We start from the raw sequence: 14,666 nt of genomic DNA, 5'->3' as shown, positions 1-14,666 counted from the left end.
TTCCAAGATAATTATCCACAGATTTTCTTTCATGCCTCAGATTTTTTTATCTGATCCTTTTTTTAAAAAAAAAAAGAAAATTGTGTCCAGTCATTAGACAGGCAGGAGCTATTTTAAAAGAGACTTATTAAAAGAAAACCTATAATGGTTGTGAGCAAATGATCTAAGGATCACCAGGTTGAATCCAGAATAATGCTGCCTTCCATCAGCAGCCGGAGTCAGAGAGAACACAATTGGCCTTGCTCTCCCCCCACATCACTCAAAAAAACAGAACCCCCAAAAATATTGGCATTGCTAAACCGGGAAGCAAAAATCGAATAAAAATAATAAGAGTAAATAATAGGCTGATTTAAGACAGTACACTGCTATTATCACAATATTAAATTTCCCCTAGTGTGCAAAATTGATTAAATGTATCTTGTCAAAAATATTTTCCTGAATATGCTCCTTTACTTTCAGTCTCCAGTCTCCTGTCAGAATTTCTTTATCAGAGGGCATATAGAACATGACCCCATGTAAGGCTGTGTAACACACTGCTCCATGTCCTTTTTCTCGCAGGCCTCAGAATACGCCTTTTCAACCTCTCCCTGAAGCTGTTAACTTGCCTCCTCTACATCATCCGAGTGTCTCTGGATGACCCCACCACTCAAGTCTCATGTGCGCGGTAAGAGAACATGACACGGCTTTCTCTCTGATCTTCTCACTGTTCTTCAGAGCTGAATAAAGGTGGATGGATCTACTCAAACAACAGTAATGACCAGTGTAGCGGTTTGTGAATTGCATTGTACATTGTAGCCATAACGTTAAAACTATTAACAAAGTAAATACTGTTGATTATCTGGTTACTGATCTGAATTAGGAAGGGGATTTTACATATTAGTGACTTAGGGTGTTATTTTTTACATCCGTAGTTCCTTTCTTTGGTCTGGATCAGATGATGAGGTAGTTTACTTGGACCGTTTTCTCCCTCTGTTTGGTTTGATTTGGTTTCACACAGGAATAAACCTAAACACACCAAAATATGCACCAATTAACCACGCCAGCCTTTTAGTTTCCTCTGATTGGTTAGAGCTGTCTAAAAGTAAACAAAGTAAGAAGATTCTGTGTGCATATATCTGTGCAGTGTGAAGCTGCTTTAACACAGAACGCTGAAACGCTGCGCTTTCAAACACAGTGTTTTTAATAGGATGTTTAGTGCAGGTGTCTGCGTAGTAAACGGAGGTGCAGCCGTAAGTCGTGAACGCTGGACAGACTGCGCATGTAAACTGCATGGAGCAGAGACAGCGTTTGTTCATAGCTGTGGTAATTAGCGTTATCTGGCTAATATATCAGATTAAATTGCGCTTGTCAGCAGTTTAGCTCAAATAGACCAAGACCATCTCCTCTAGCTGGTCTCTCTAGCTGGTCTCAGTCGGTTGTTTTGATACCACAGATATTTCCTTCATAAGTTTTTTGGTGTCCATGCCTGTTTTGGCAGCATGAGGGAGAGTTGCTTTCTCATCTGCCTTGTTTGGTCCAAACTTTCAGACATTTGGTTCAGACTCAGTTTGGTTTAAAACAAAATAGCATGTGTTAAATGTATCTGGTCTGATCAAAAAAGGTGGTCTCAGACTGGATCTGCTAAACCATCGTCTGGTTTGAATGCTGTTTGAAAGCACTTTTCTGCATGGTTCTGGATGGTTTTCTGGACTTTTAGACCAATTACTGGACATTGAGCCAGCCTGTCATCCCATTTAAACAAAAGAAAAGAAGCAAAAAAAAAAAAAGTAACCAGCGTACCGAAAGTGTTGTCTCCACTTGACGAGCATGCATTTTAGGCGTGCAATTACGCAAAGGAGAGTCAGATTCTGCCACAGGGCCAGACTTCAATGTACAGTATATTATATAACACATACATCTGAACCTTAGTACAGATTCATGTCTTGACCTTTATGTGTTAATTGCCTCAAAGGGCAGGTGGTTTTAATGTTATGGCAGATATCCTCTTATAATAAGTAAGATCCGGCTACAGACCCTATTCCATAACTGCATAACGGCCCATAAGGCCCACCTCTCATTTTGGCTTATGTGGCAAAGAAGCACTCAGTGTTGTGTCCCTGTGAGCGAGTGAGTGAGTGAGTGTGTGTGTGTGTGTGTGTGTGAGAGAGAGATAGAGAAAAAGAGAAAGAAAAGAAAGAGTGTATCGATGCGTAAACTGTGCTACGACCAGAGCACACACTGCATGCAACTCTCAAAAGATGGGGGTGCTCTCCTCCTGTTGCCATAGTAACCAGAAACCTGACTGCATGGTGGAGATTAGAGTCTTTCTCTTTGTGTGTGATTGTGTTTGTGTGTGTGTGTGTGTTTGTATGGGACGTGAAGTAAAAAGTTTCTGTTGTTGTGTTTACAGGAAGCACTGCTCAAACATCACAGACACGCTCTGCAGTAAAATATGTGCCAATCAGACAGCGGATCCCGCCCAGATCAATTGGTAAGCAGACAGATTGAGATGTAATGGGAAATGGGAGTATTAGGGAAAACATGGTATGCATTAATAAAGTTTTTTCATTTACACAAAAATAAAAAATGGCTTACAGCAGAACTCGACATGCTATGTCAATGACTACAGGTGTCTTTTTGCCACAAAAGAGCATAAAAGTGCTTCCCCCACTGCCCCAAAATATCTCAGAGAGTGCTTTCGGGTAGTGTACCTCTTGGTGAGAAATTCAGTAACCTAGCTGCTGGTTAACTAGTTAATTTTAGGGCATTGTATGTCTTCAGAAATGGGGAAGATGCAGAAACTAATTATTATTGTCCATTTCTTAATTCCTCTGTGAAGGGGAGCTAAAAATAGCTTTAATCAGTTTTACTTTATTTAATTTTCTGTTCTGCCTTAAAATCTGCAGCTCCTGCCGTCTGTTGCACCATTTAAGGTGGAACGGGGAAGTTAGCTAGCTAGCTACTGAGGAAAAACTACTAGCAAACTTTTTTTTGTGCTTGTTATGATAAAATTCGGCCATAACATTTTTTAACTACACATTAAACTATGGTAATATAGAGCTAATCATCACTTTTAACAAGGAAAATACTTGTTCATCTTACCAGTGATTTTCATACTTCTATATCTCTATATTTATACTAACAAGAATTGGGACACCCTTGTCTCTTGGTGTGCACACACAAAACAGAGGGGTAGGGGAAAGTGGTTAAGCCAAGAGGAGAAATGGGATTGGTCCTTGGACTGACAGAAGCAGGATGCTAATTTTGTTGAATTGTTCCTCAGCCTGCTATAGTCACCTTTGTTTACAATGGTGTCGTGTACAAGAAACCTGGACTGCTATGAACTGTAACCGTATCGCCTTTAGCATTTAATCCAGATTCTGTTTGGGATTCCATGATGGTTGGGTTTGAATATTAAGGCCTTTGATGAGAACAATAATCCTGCCTTTGGTGTGGAGCGACACACTGCCCCAGCTATGGGTTTGATGATTTGGGGAGGCATCACAAAAATAATGCTCACCCACACCACACAAACAAGGGTTTTCATCAATGCCTCCATCAGATTTCAACACTTTACCAGAATGTTTGCCATTTGGGCATTTATGTGACTAATGAAATTCAGTTCTCATTATCTATCATAGCTTTGATGAACTCCTCTGTCATGTTAGTAAAACTCAGTGGCGTGCAGTGAATATAGTAGGTACCCCTTCTGCAACCACCCGCCCTGTCTTATTTGTCTTATTTCCATGATAGTTAGCTAAATATTTAATTAATCCAGCACGCACGCTCCATTTTACGACTAATAATGGACGTAGCGCAACCCCTTGATTATATACTTCCTGATAAAAAATTATGTAATTATTTCCATGCACTTTTTGTCACCACTTCTCTGAATGGTAAAACTCCAGCTTGTGTTTTGTGTGTTTAACTCTATAGGGAGTTGATATTCTGGGTGAACAGAAAGGTTCCTGTATGGGCGATACAGGTATGTACTGTGAATATCTAAGGGAACTGCTTTTAACAGAATTAATTAATTGCTTTAGCTTTTGCTTGCTGTTTGTAATTGCTCTCAAAACTTCTTAAAGTTCATTGTTTTACATTGTTATACACTGTAAAACACACTGCATGTTTACATTCTTCTGTATTCCCATTGGTCTAGGTGATAGTGGCCTTAATTAGCTTCCTGGAAGCAATGCTCTTGACATATCTCAGCTATAAGGTAAGAGCCTCCTGCAGTTCATTTTCTCCTGGGAATTTTCTTTGTATTGTTCCAGAAGAAGAGTTCAGAGCTGAGAGCGGTTCTGGGTTTGGAGAGCTTTAGCTTTAATAGGTCACTGAGGAGCGTCCCTGTTTTTTTCAGCTGACCTTTATAGTGCTTTTACTTTGTGTTTAGTCTTATTTTTTATGTTCTTTCTGAGGACTGATATCAGTTTTACAGTTTTCTTAATAAGCGGAAAACAACGCAAATTCTCCTCCAGGGCAAACTGTAATCATTTTATAATCACAGCAACATTAACGCTTCAATATTAGCTTAACAATATTATGTGATTGTTATCATGGGGATTGTTCGTGATGGTCTGGTCGCTACTAAAGGAATCAGCGAGTGAGTTTTAACCTTTAAGTGTAATATGTGCTCTGTTTCAGGGGAACATTTGGGAACAGATATTCCAGGTCTCCTTCATCCTCGAGATGATCAATACAGTGCCATTCATAATAACAGTAAGTGGCTGATATATTAAAGATATATTAGATGTGCATTAGATCGCTGCTGTTATGAGATCCGTAAGGTATGTTAGATTGCTCTGTGATCTCTCAAACCAGTCGTGAAAAGAAATGATTGTAGAAATGATAACATTAATCAAGCAGCAAGTGGAACTAAGCCTATTACTCAGCCAGCAGTCAGACTGACACAAAGCAAATTAAGGGTTGAGCATTCCTTTGGAGCAGATGGTGTGATGAAGGTATTCATTACAAACCCCCCCTAAAGCTGTGGTTGGTAAACAAGATTAGACTGAAACCTGTTACATTACATTACATTACATTGCATTGCATTGTTTGTAATCTCTGCACTCGAAATTAATGTTTCAAACGATTTACAGTTGTTCTTACATAAAGCACTATTTTACACCATGTGAAAGGTGCGTCGCTATGCTCATTGCTATGTTACAACCTGCAAACAGTCTATTTTCAAGGTTAGCCTCTGCCGTGTTTAAATATACACTGATTGGAAAATCAGAGCATGGCACATTGTCCTCTCTCAGACTCCGGAGTTTGATCCGGCGATTTTCAGATCACAGCGGCAGTGCCTTTGTCCACTGGTACTCGGAGCCCCATTACATCACTACTTTTTAACTTAGACTAGAAAACAGAAACTAGTAAAGTAACTATTTAAAAGAACAATTTTAATTGACTGATATTTTAAACAATTTTAAATGACTAATTTCATATCTTATAGTCTAGTCTGACTGACATATCTGACGTCAGATCTTATCAGATAATCTTTTCATTAGGGCTAGGACACTAGAGGGCACTCTGCTAAAACACAACCGGATTATAAACACAGATACCCAATGCATTAAATAAATACATGGATCTGCTCTAGATTCAATTCACTTTAATGCCATTTAAGGTAAAGTGTAAAGTTGAAAAACATACATAGAAGTTGTATAGAGAGATAATTTACATCTATTACATATACAGTACCATACAGTAAACCTCAAAAAAAATCCTTACTAGTGCTGTAGAAAAAATATCATATTTTCATCATTATTGTGATATGCACACATTGAAAGACCTGTGACTGTGATCATGTGATGTTACAAGACTGGAGGCAGAGCGAGGTAGAGCGAGGTAGAGTGAGGTGGAGGTCCACAGTGAACACAGACACCAGATTACTAAAATAAGTGCATCCAAGCCGAGTGTTGTTTAAAATCATTTTAAATCATTTTAAAATCAAAATGCATTGTGTTCATATTGATTTATTGGGAGTTATTACACATTGCGTTGTTTGTCCATATTGTTTAAGTTAACATATTGTGTAAGTTTAGTTTAGTTAATTTTTTTCAATACATATACACACATAAAGAACAGATAATAAAGAAAAGAGAAAAAGAAAATAAAACTCACATCCTGTATCTTGCATTTAAACAATCACTAAAACAACCGAAAAGGTATAGCCTAAAGCTTTAGCTTAAATATATATTGTAAATCACTAATCCTTACTTCTAAATAATTTACCAACATGTAACATGTAATAATCCCTATGTCCCATTGCTTCTTTTCCCTTTCTTGTTTTTGCGGATGCTAGAACAGGGCAGTCACTGTGAAGGCACTTGTGTAACCAATAAAATGATGCAACTAGTCATATGTTAATTATTCATTATCTCCTGCAGATCTTTTGGCCCCCATGGAGGAACATATTTGTCCCTGTGTTTCTTAACTGCTGGCTTGCCAAGTCTGCACTGGAGAACATGATTGTAAGTAATCAACATTCCTCTAAATTTAATCAGCCAATAGAGAATTTTTCAATTTGGTCTGTCTGATGCAGCAACAGAGCTGTGGTCTGATCTCCATTCTGACCAGTTCAGGAAGCCGTAACTGCTATTCTTCATCACAATTTGCTGTAAAAACGCTTGTGAGTCATCAATGATCAGAACTCGAGAACGTGCCAGCGCGCTCTCTCCTGGCAGATGGTTGGGTCAAACGGCCAAGGAGAACTTGGCAGGGAGTGTGTCCCGGTTTGAAATCCAGAGCCATGGATGCTGGTGAACTGCAAAGACCAGATATTAACTAGAGGAAACGCATGTAATACTTTGATATAATTGAAAGCTTTGATTCTAGCAGCACAGTTGAAATGTAATATAAATGTGGAAAAGTACATTAGACAAAGATAAACAAAACAAAAGCAGGCAGAATACTGAGCCTTGTAGCACACCACATGTACTAAGGCGCTTGCAAACTATACAGCATATATATATATATATTTACCAAATTGAAAACATCAGAAATAAAATCAAGAGGAAGATGGATGATCACAAGCCATCAAACCAAGCTGAACTGCTTGAATTTTTGCACCAGGAGTGGCATAAAGTTATCCAAAAGCAGTGTGTAAGACTGGTGGAGGAGAACATGCCATGAAGGCATGATAACTGTGATTTTAACTGTGATTTTACTGTGAGTTATTCCACCAAATATTGATTTATGGACCCGTTAAATTTTATATGAATTTCTATGAATATGAACTTGTTTTATTTTTATTATCTGAGGTCTGAAAGCTCTGCATACTTTTCTGTTATTTCAGCCATTTCTCATTTTCTGCAAATAAATGCTCTAAATGACAATATTTTCATTTGGAATTTGGGAGAAATGTTGTCTGTAGTTTATAGAATAAAACAACAATGTTCATTTTACTCAAACATATACCTAGACTGGTTGTTGTATGCCACTATGTGTAAATCTGGCAACCTAGCATCTAGGAAGGAGCGGGTAGAGCAGAAAGGTCTATCCTGTGACTCGCTCATATTTTTTACTAATTGTTGCTTTAACATTTGAATAAGTAATTAAAAAATATTAACAAGCAATTATCTGTATTTAACTTTTTTATTGCATCATTTTAGAATAACAAACATGATAACATCAGTAAATGCATAGCCAATAGTAAATAGTTAGTTTTGCTAGTTAATTTTGTATATATAAGCACACCTTTAAAGTAAAGCTATGCTAATGCTAAGTTATTGTCACTTCAGTAGCTCTACTGTTACATGAGAAGGGTTGTAGTTTGTCCATCTCTGGTATCTGTAAATGTACTAAGTCATTTGTAACTTTGTGATCAGGTTGTTATTTACCTCCTCAGAATGATCTTCATCGTGCCATCCAACGCACACACTCCGCCATGTTCAACCAGGTGCTCATCCTCATCTGCACCCTGCTCTGCCTGGTCTTCACCGGGTGAGATCTTTAATCTGTGCTGTACTCAGTTTCACTCCATCCTGGTCTCTCACTTTTCATTATTTCCTGTGGTACATTTGTGCTGAACGAACAGGGAGGCGGTGGTGACAGCTGTACGAATCAATAATGCTAATCCAGTCAAGTTCAATATTTTTAGCACACTATTATTTGTCACAGAGCCGTTCAGCTTAGAAAATCAGACGTAAGACGTAATGTTTTCTCTTCCTGAAAGAGTCTGACTGTGTTGTTTACTCTGCAGTTCTGAATCTAAAAGATATAAAGGAATTAGAATTGCCATTCTGTGGAGAACTAGATCAATAACTGCAACAGTAATGTTTTTTTTAAATGTAGCTTTTATTTATTTTTTAGGGCCTGTGGGATTCAGCACCTGGAGCGAGCAGGAAAGAGCCTCTCCTTATTTGACTCTCTGTATTTCTGTATTGTGACTTTCTCCACTGTGGGCTATGGAGACGTCACGCCGAGAATCTGGCCCTCGCAGCTACTGGTGGTCATAATGATCTGTGTGGCACTAGTGGTCCTGCCATTACAGGTAAGCTAATGGACTGCTTAATAATACTGCAGTTCCCTTCAAAATCAATAAAGAGCATCTATCTGTCTGTCCAGCCATTTAAATACCTACTGACATATCCACCTGTCTATCCATCAACCAACCCAACCATTCTACCATCCTACCCAGACACATATCCATCTACCCAGCCAATCCATTCTGTCTGTTGAGCCATCTATCTGTCTTTTTATCCACACTTTCATCCATTCATCTGTCCATTCATCAATAAGTCCACCTAGCTAAAGCCAGTGCAGCCATCCATCCAATCACCCATCCAACCATCCACCCCTCTACTCAGCCATTTATCCAACCACACACCCAATCCATCCATCCAGACCATGTATTCAATCTATCTACCCAAGCACCTACCCACATTTCCAACCCATCTACCTATCCAATCAGGTTTTCTATCTATTTATCCATCTGTCCACTTAGCTACAGCCAGTACAGCCATCCACCCAATCACCTATCTAAACATCCATCTGTCCAGCCATCTCTCCAAATACACACCCAATTCATCCTTCCAGTCCATTCGTCCAATCCATCCACCCAAGCACCTATATACCTTTCCAAACCATCCATCCATCCATCTGTCCACTTAGCTACAGCCAGTGCAGGCATCCGTCCATTCACCCACCCAACCCTCCACCCTTCTGTCCAGCCATCTATCCAACCACACATCCAGACATCCACCCTTCTATCCAGTCATCCAACCAAGCACATCCAGTTCATCAATCCAATCCATTAATTTATTCCATCCACCCAAGCACCTACCTACCTTTCCAATCCATCCACCTATCCTGTCCATTTTTCTGTTCATCCATCCATCTTTCCACCTACCCACCCATCCAACCATCCACCCTTCTATCCAGCCATCTATCTAACTACACATCCAGTTCACCCATCCAGTCCATTCATCCATTCCATAAACCCAAGCACCTACCTATCTTTCCAATCCATCCACCTATCCAATACATTCTTCTGTCAATCCATCCATCTGTCCACCCGTCCAACTATCCAATCCATCCATCCACCTATCTATATTAAAATAAACCATCCACCCATCCATCCATCCAGTCCATCCATTCACTCCATTCATGCACACTTCTATCCACTCATCCCCCCACCCTTACACCTATCCATCTGTATTCATACTGTATATCTGTCTGTTGATAAGAAAGCATCTGGAATTGTCTTTAAACCCTTATGTCAAACCACAACAAATTATTCTATTGTTCTGTTATTAATTTGCTATTTATACCCTCCGTTTGCCATTGTACCAGTTTGAGGAGCTGGCGTATCTGTGGATGGAGAGGCAGAAGTCTGGTGGAAACTACAGCAGACACCGTGCTCAGACTGAGAAACACGTGGTGCTCTGTGTCAGCTCCCTCAAGATCGATCTTCTCATGGACTTTCTTAATGAGTTCTACGCTCATCCCAGACTACAGGTTGTCTATTAAATCATGATACACAGATTGTGTTCTTTTGTTCTTATTCTTACATTCTCATTATAGCTGTTTAGCTTTCAAGAGCTACAACTTATTACTGTATCTCGGATTTCATTACAATCTCATTATTTATTCTTTCACCATAGTCCGATCTGACTGTTTGGTTCCAGTTAGAATTACACTGAAATTGCAAATATACTCATATGTGACAATTGATCCTGATCTGTTATAATGGTGTTCTAAAATACAGCTCTGGAAAAAAATAAGAGACCACTTAAAAATAATCAAGAGGAACTGCTTAAATTTTTGCACCAGGAGTAAAGGCATAAAGTTATCTAAAAGCAGTGTGTAAGACTGGTGAAGGAGAACATGCCAAGATGCATGAAAACTGTGATTACAATCCAGGGTTATTCCACCAAATATTGATTTCTGGACTCTTAAAATTTTATGAATATGAACTTGTTTTCTTTGCATTATTTGAGGTCTGAAAGCTCTGCATTTTTTTTGTTATTTCAGCCATTTCTCACTTTCTGCAAATATATGCTCTAAATGACAATATTTTTATTTGGTATTTGGAAGAAATTTTGTCTGTAGTTTTAAGAATAAAACAACAATGTTCATTTTACTCAAACATATACCTATAAATAGCAAAATCAGAGAAACTGATTCTGAAACTGAAGTGATCTCTTATTTTTTTCCAGAGCTGTATATATATTACAATAAATGTTAATGAATCACCTTTAGATTAATGCATAGTTATACATTGATGTATTTCTCTCCCTTGTACTTTCAAATGATCTATTAAACATGCTTTTAAAAGCTTCTTTTCTGAAGACACTCTTTAGGGAATAGTAAATGTATATGTAACTGCCGATATCCTGGACAGAGTCTAATGTATATAGTTTCCCACTGGAAGTAAACTAATGGCTTTCTGGTTTTAAATGATTGGTCCCTTACAAACCACTGAACATATCTTTCTGTTATGCAGGATTACTACGTGGTCATCCTCTGCCCCACAGAGATGGACATCCAAGTGCGGCGGGTGCTGCAGATTCCTCTCTGGTCCCAGAGGGTCATCTACCTGCAGGGCTCTGCACTGAAGGACCAGGACCTTATGAGAGCCAAGTGAGTCTGACCAGACCTGACTGTTACCAGAGCTGAATATTTATTACAACAGGCAGTTTAATCAAACACAGCATGAGCATAATTATAGGTTATTACACCACAGTTAATTCCTACCCTGCAATGTGATTGGCCGTTATCAGCCGATAATGCACTGTAACCGAAGCTCTCCATGTATTGCCCCACCACATACCGGTAACCTAGCAACGATGCAGCGCCTACAAACCAAAGAGTGCAGCTACAAACAGAGCAGCAATGGAACTATTTTAACTCGCAGAGTTTTTATAACCAAACAGATCATATTTCACATATATCCCAACCCTTTTTAACTCAAAATCTTTCAATAAACAGTGATAATGGAACTGTGGTGTAATTGAAATAATACATTTTAAGTTTGTGCTATGATGTGCAAAATTGCCTCTGCTGTGCCAATCTACGGCACTCGTGCCTACAACCGCAGCATAGCAGTGCCAATATTACATGTTTTTTGCACTCCCCCTCATGTATTATTGCTTAATTCTAATGTCAGGATAAATGCAATTGATGCAGCAATTTTAAACAAAAACACAAATTAATTCTGTATGTCTTAAAATATACTCTAAACTAAAAAAAAATATATTAAAAAAAAAAATATTCTGTAACTGTAAAGACACAGATTGGAGTCAGATGCTTACTGTAAAAAGTAAATAAAGAGTATATAAGTATATAATACTGGGGCAAAAAATGATAACATAATTGTAATACAGGCAATGGTCAAAACCAGAAAATAGGAGAATAATCCGATATATCAGAGCCTGTAAAAACAGAAAACAGAAAAAAACTGATCAAAAGAGCCAATCAAAAATCTAATTTAAACAAGAGAAAAAGAGTCAGTACTCTGAAATACAAACAGTATGAGACCGATCGTATGTCACTGGATTATTAGTGGCAATACTTCGCAACAAGCGATACAAACAAACAGGTTTAAATACAAAATACACATGGAAATAAACAACAGCTTAAAAAAGTCTAGAATTCCAGGAACAATAAGAGTGAGAAAAAGATTTGATTAGCTGGATTGAGGCCTGCTGGGAGTTGTAGTTCTGGAGAGGAGTATGTTCATTGACGGGTAGGGAAAAGACTGAGTTTGGGACTACAACGTCAGTATTAGGTGTGACACAAGCCCATAGTTTGGGTTAATGTAAAATTTTAAAAGTACTATCTAGTACTAAGTCTATGCAGAATCTTTATGCCCACAAGACTTTGGGCAAACCTAGCACTAGGGATGGGCGATATGGTTAAAAAAAATTGCATTGCGATATTTAAATACAATTTTATTAAATCCTCAACACCAAATGTATCAAAACATGATAAAATCTTGTCATATTGTCCAGCTGTGCCTAGCACTTTAAATGGTCCACCAAAAGCAGAAAAGTGGAAGTGCTGAGGCATATTGGACACTTTCTTTACTTTTAGTTGTTATATTACATCAGAATTTCACACTGTGCTGTCTTTCTTTAATACAGGGCCAAATCAAAGTACATTTCGTGATTGTATTCCTGTTCCTGAACTGATGTTACTTGCTTAGTATTCAGCCCAGCATCAGGCCTCAGATATATTCCTGTAGGTTTTGACACTTGGTCTTTGAAACACCTGTCAGGAAACACCCCCCGAGGCTACCGTTTGACAGACTGATCTAGGCGGTGAATCACTGTAGCTGAAGGCCATTAAGTGAACCTCCATGTTAAGTGCTGTAAAGTGCCCAGTAGAGCGACTGGATTATTTCTCGATTAACCTCTCAGTGAGAGAACCAGGGTCTTATTTGTTCTGTCTTCTTAAAGATAAAAGCCGGGTCCTTATTTATCTTCTTGGTAAGAACAGAGGAGGATAAGCAAAAGACTAAAAATAAAAAGAACATGAGAATAAAAGATTCAGAAAATCTAAAAAAAATCACTGTGAGCAAGGGACAAGGCTAATGGTCAGTATTGGATGCTGATGATCTTCAGGACCTCAGGTCGCTCTGCTTTAAAAACAGGCTGTACTGATTCTGTACTGTAAATCACTGCAGAGATCAGAAACACTTATCTGTAAAAACAGTTCACTGTTTAATTTACAAAAGCAAGTTCGGTGCAGAGTGGGTTTAAAGCACAAGCAAGTCCGTAAAAAAAATAATAATAGGGAATATTCATTCTAAATAATGGATTACATTCCTATTAAGTATTAATGAATAAGAAATTAAAAGAATAACTGATATGGCAACCGATTTCAAACTTTTGAACTCTAGTGTCACTTTTTGTGTGGGTAGCTGCTCTGTCAGATGAGGACACACTGCTGTGTGTGCATCAGTGTTGCTTGTGTAAACTCCTTAGGTGTGACCTTCATCTCAGGGGTGTTCTGACACTCGGGAACATGAAAAGTGTCTCTCATTGGCTGATAAGTAGCTGCAAATGGATGCGTTGGGCTACAGCCAAGTGTTTGTTGTTTGAAATTTTTGGAGAGAGTATTACGTCTGCTAAAAGAAGACCAGGGTCAGTTACTTTCACATTATTAAATCAATGCTCTCAAAAAAACAGTCATTTTAGAGTTCCACTGCACTGCCCCTGGCTGAAGGGGTGCAATAGGAAGCTGCTGATATTCATCACTTCTGAAGTTTTGGACTCACAGTACATCTAGAATGATTTATCCACCTCATAAACTAGCATTTACTGTATATTTCTCATCAAAGCGTGCCAGCCCTGTCGTTCTTCACAGTCTTCACAGCGCAATGGTGGTTCTGAATTTGGAGAGCTTAAGGTCTGAAACAGTGATTGTATATAAGCATGTGCAGTGCAATGTCTTTTAAAGGTAAAACCTCCATCAGTCTTTTACCTTTGCTGGCTGGTTGCGGTATAATGTGTAGCTTTACTCATTCTCATGTCTTAATGACAAAACAGCCCATTTTTAAAATTTTGTGCATATTTTCTAAACTTCTTTTAATATCCAGTGTCTTAGTTTCAAAAGTTAGTGTTCCTTGTGCTGACATTGTCACATTTTTATCTGTTATTTAATGTTTTATTCTGCTATAATGTTGAAAGGCGGAGTAAATTTAATAATGAAGTAAATTGAAAGCTTTGACTAAGGCGACTTGTCTGTATTACATGGAGTAGCTGGGTTGTGGTTGAGCTGTCAGGGAATTAGCTAGTTAATCATACTAATGATCACATGGTGTTGTGCTATTGGTTACATTAACAGACACTATGTAGGAAGGTCTTTGCAGTTTTTTTTGGTAAAATTAGCATTGCCATGGCCAATCTAATTAGTGATCTAATTAGTACTAAATATCTAGCTAGCTAGTTAGTTAGTTAACAATGGTGTTGTTAAACATGCTTTATGTATTCTGTTGTTGCCCTGCACTTCTGCCACATTTATTTTTTGGTCTGGACCATGTCCTAATAATATTTAAAACATTATTTTATCTTCTTTTCCTCATTTGAAGTCGACTATAGTATATTCAGGTTGTCTCAGAGGTAAACAGGGTTTTGATTGTTCTAGATTGTTCCTCTAGGCTGCACTGTTAACTCAATGAAGGTCTCATTGACTCTGGTTGCAAAATTGTTGCGACAACAGGGAAGGGAATGGAATTA

General features: G+C 38.3%; 1 protein-coding gene across 14 annotated transcripts in view; it reads left to right on the top strand.

Moving 5' to 3' along the window:
- kcnt1b (potassium sodium-activated channel subfamily T member 1b) overlaps positions 1–14,666 on the top strand; it is a 144,770-nt gene that overhangs the window by 87,818 nt on the left and 42,286 nt on the right. For all 14 annotated transcript variants that reach the window (XM_049470789.1, XM_049470786.1, XM_049470787.1 and 11 more), the window contains 10 exons: positions 559–664; positions 2,390–2,470; positions 3,916–3,964; positions 4,139–4,198; positions 4,624–4,698; positions 6,372–6,455; positions 7,832–7,926; positions 8,296–8,476; positions 9,778–9,942; positions 10,931–11,067. In XM_049470789.1, the coding sequence (XP_049326746.1) occupies positions 559–664; positions 2,390–2,470; positions 3,916–3,964; positions 4,139–4,198; positions 4,624–4,698; positions 6,372–6,455; positions 7,832–7,926; positions 8,296–8,476; positions 9,778–9,942; positions 10,931–11,067 (1,033 nt within the window). The remainder of the gene's footprint in view (positions 1–558; positions 665–2,389; positions 2,471–3,915; positions 3,965–4,138; positions 4,199–4,623; positions 4,699–6,371; positions 6,456–7,831; positions 7,927–8,295; positions 8,477–9,777; positions 9,943–10,930; positions 11,068–14,666) is intronic.

The sequence above is a fragment of the Astyanax mexicanus genome, chromosome 22 (genome assembly GCF_023375975.1).
Source record: "Astyanax mexicanus isolate ESR-SI-001 chromosome 22, AstMex3_surface, whole genome shotgun sequence".
In the NCBI taxonomy this organism is placed as follows: Eukaryota; Metazoa; Chordata; class Actinopteri; order Characiformes; family Acestrorhamphidae; genus Astyanax; species Astyanax mexicanus.
This window is presented reverse-complemented; position numbering and strand designations above follow the sequence as displayed.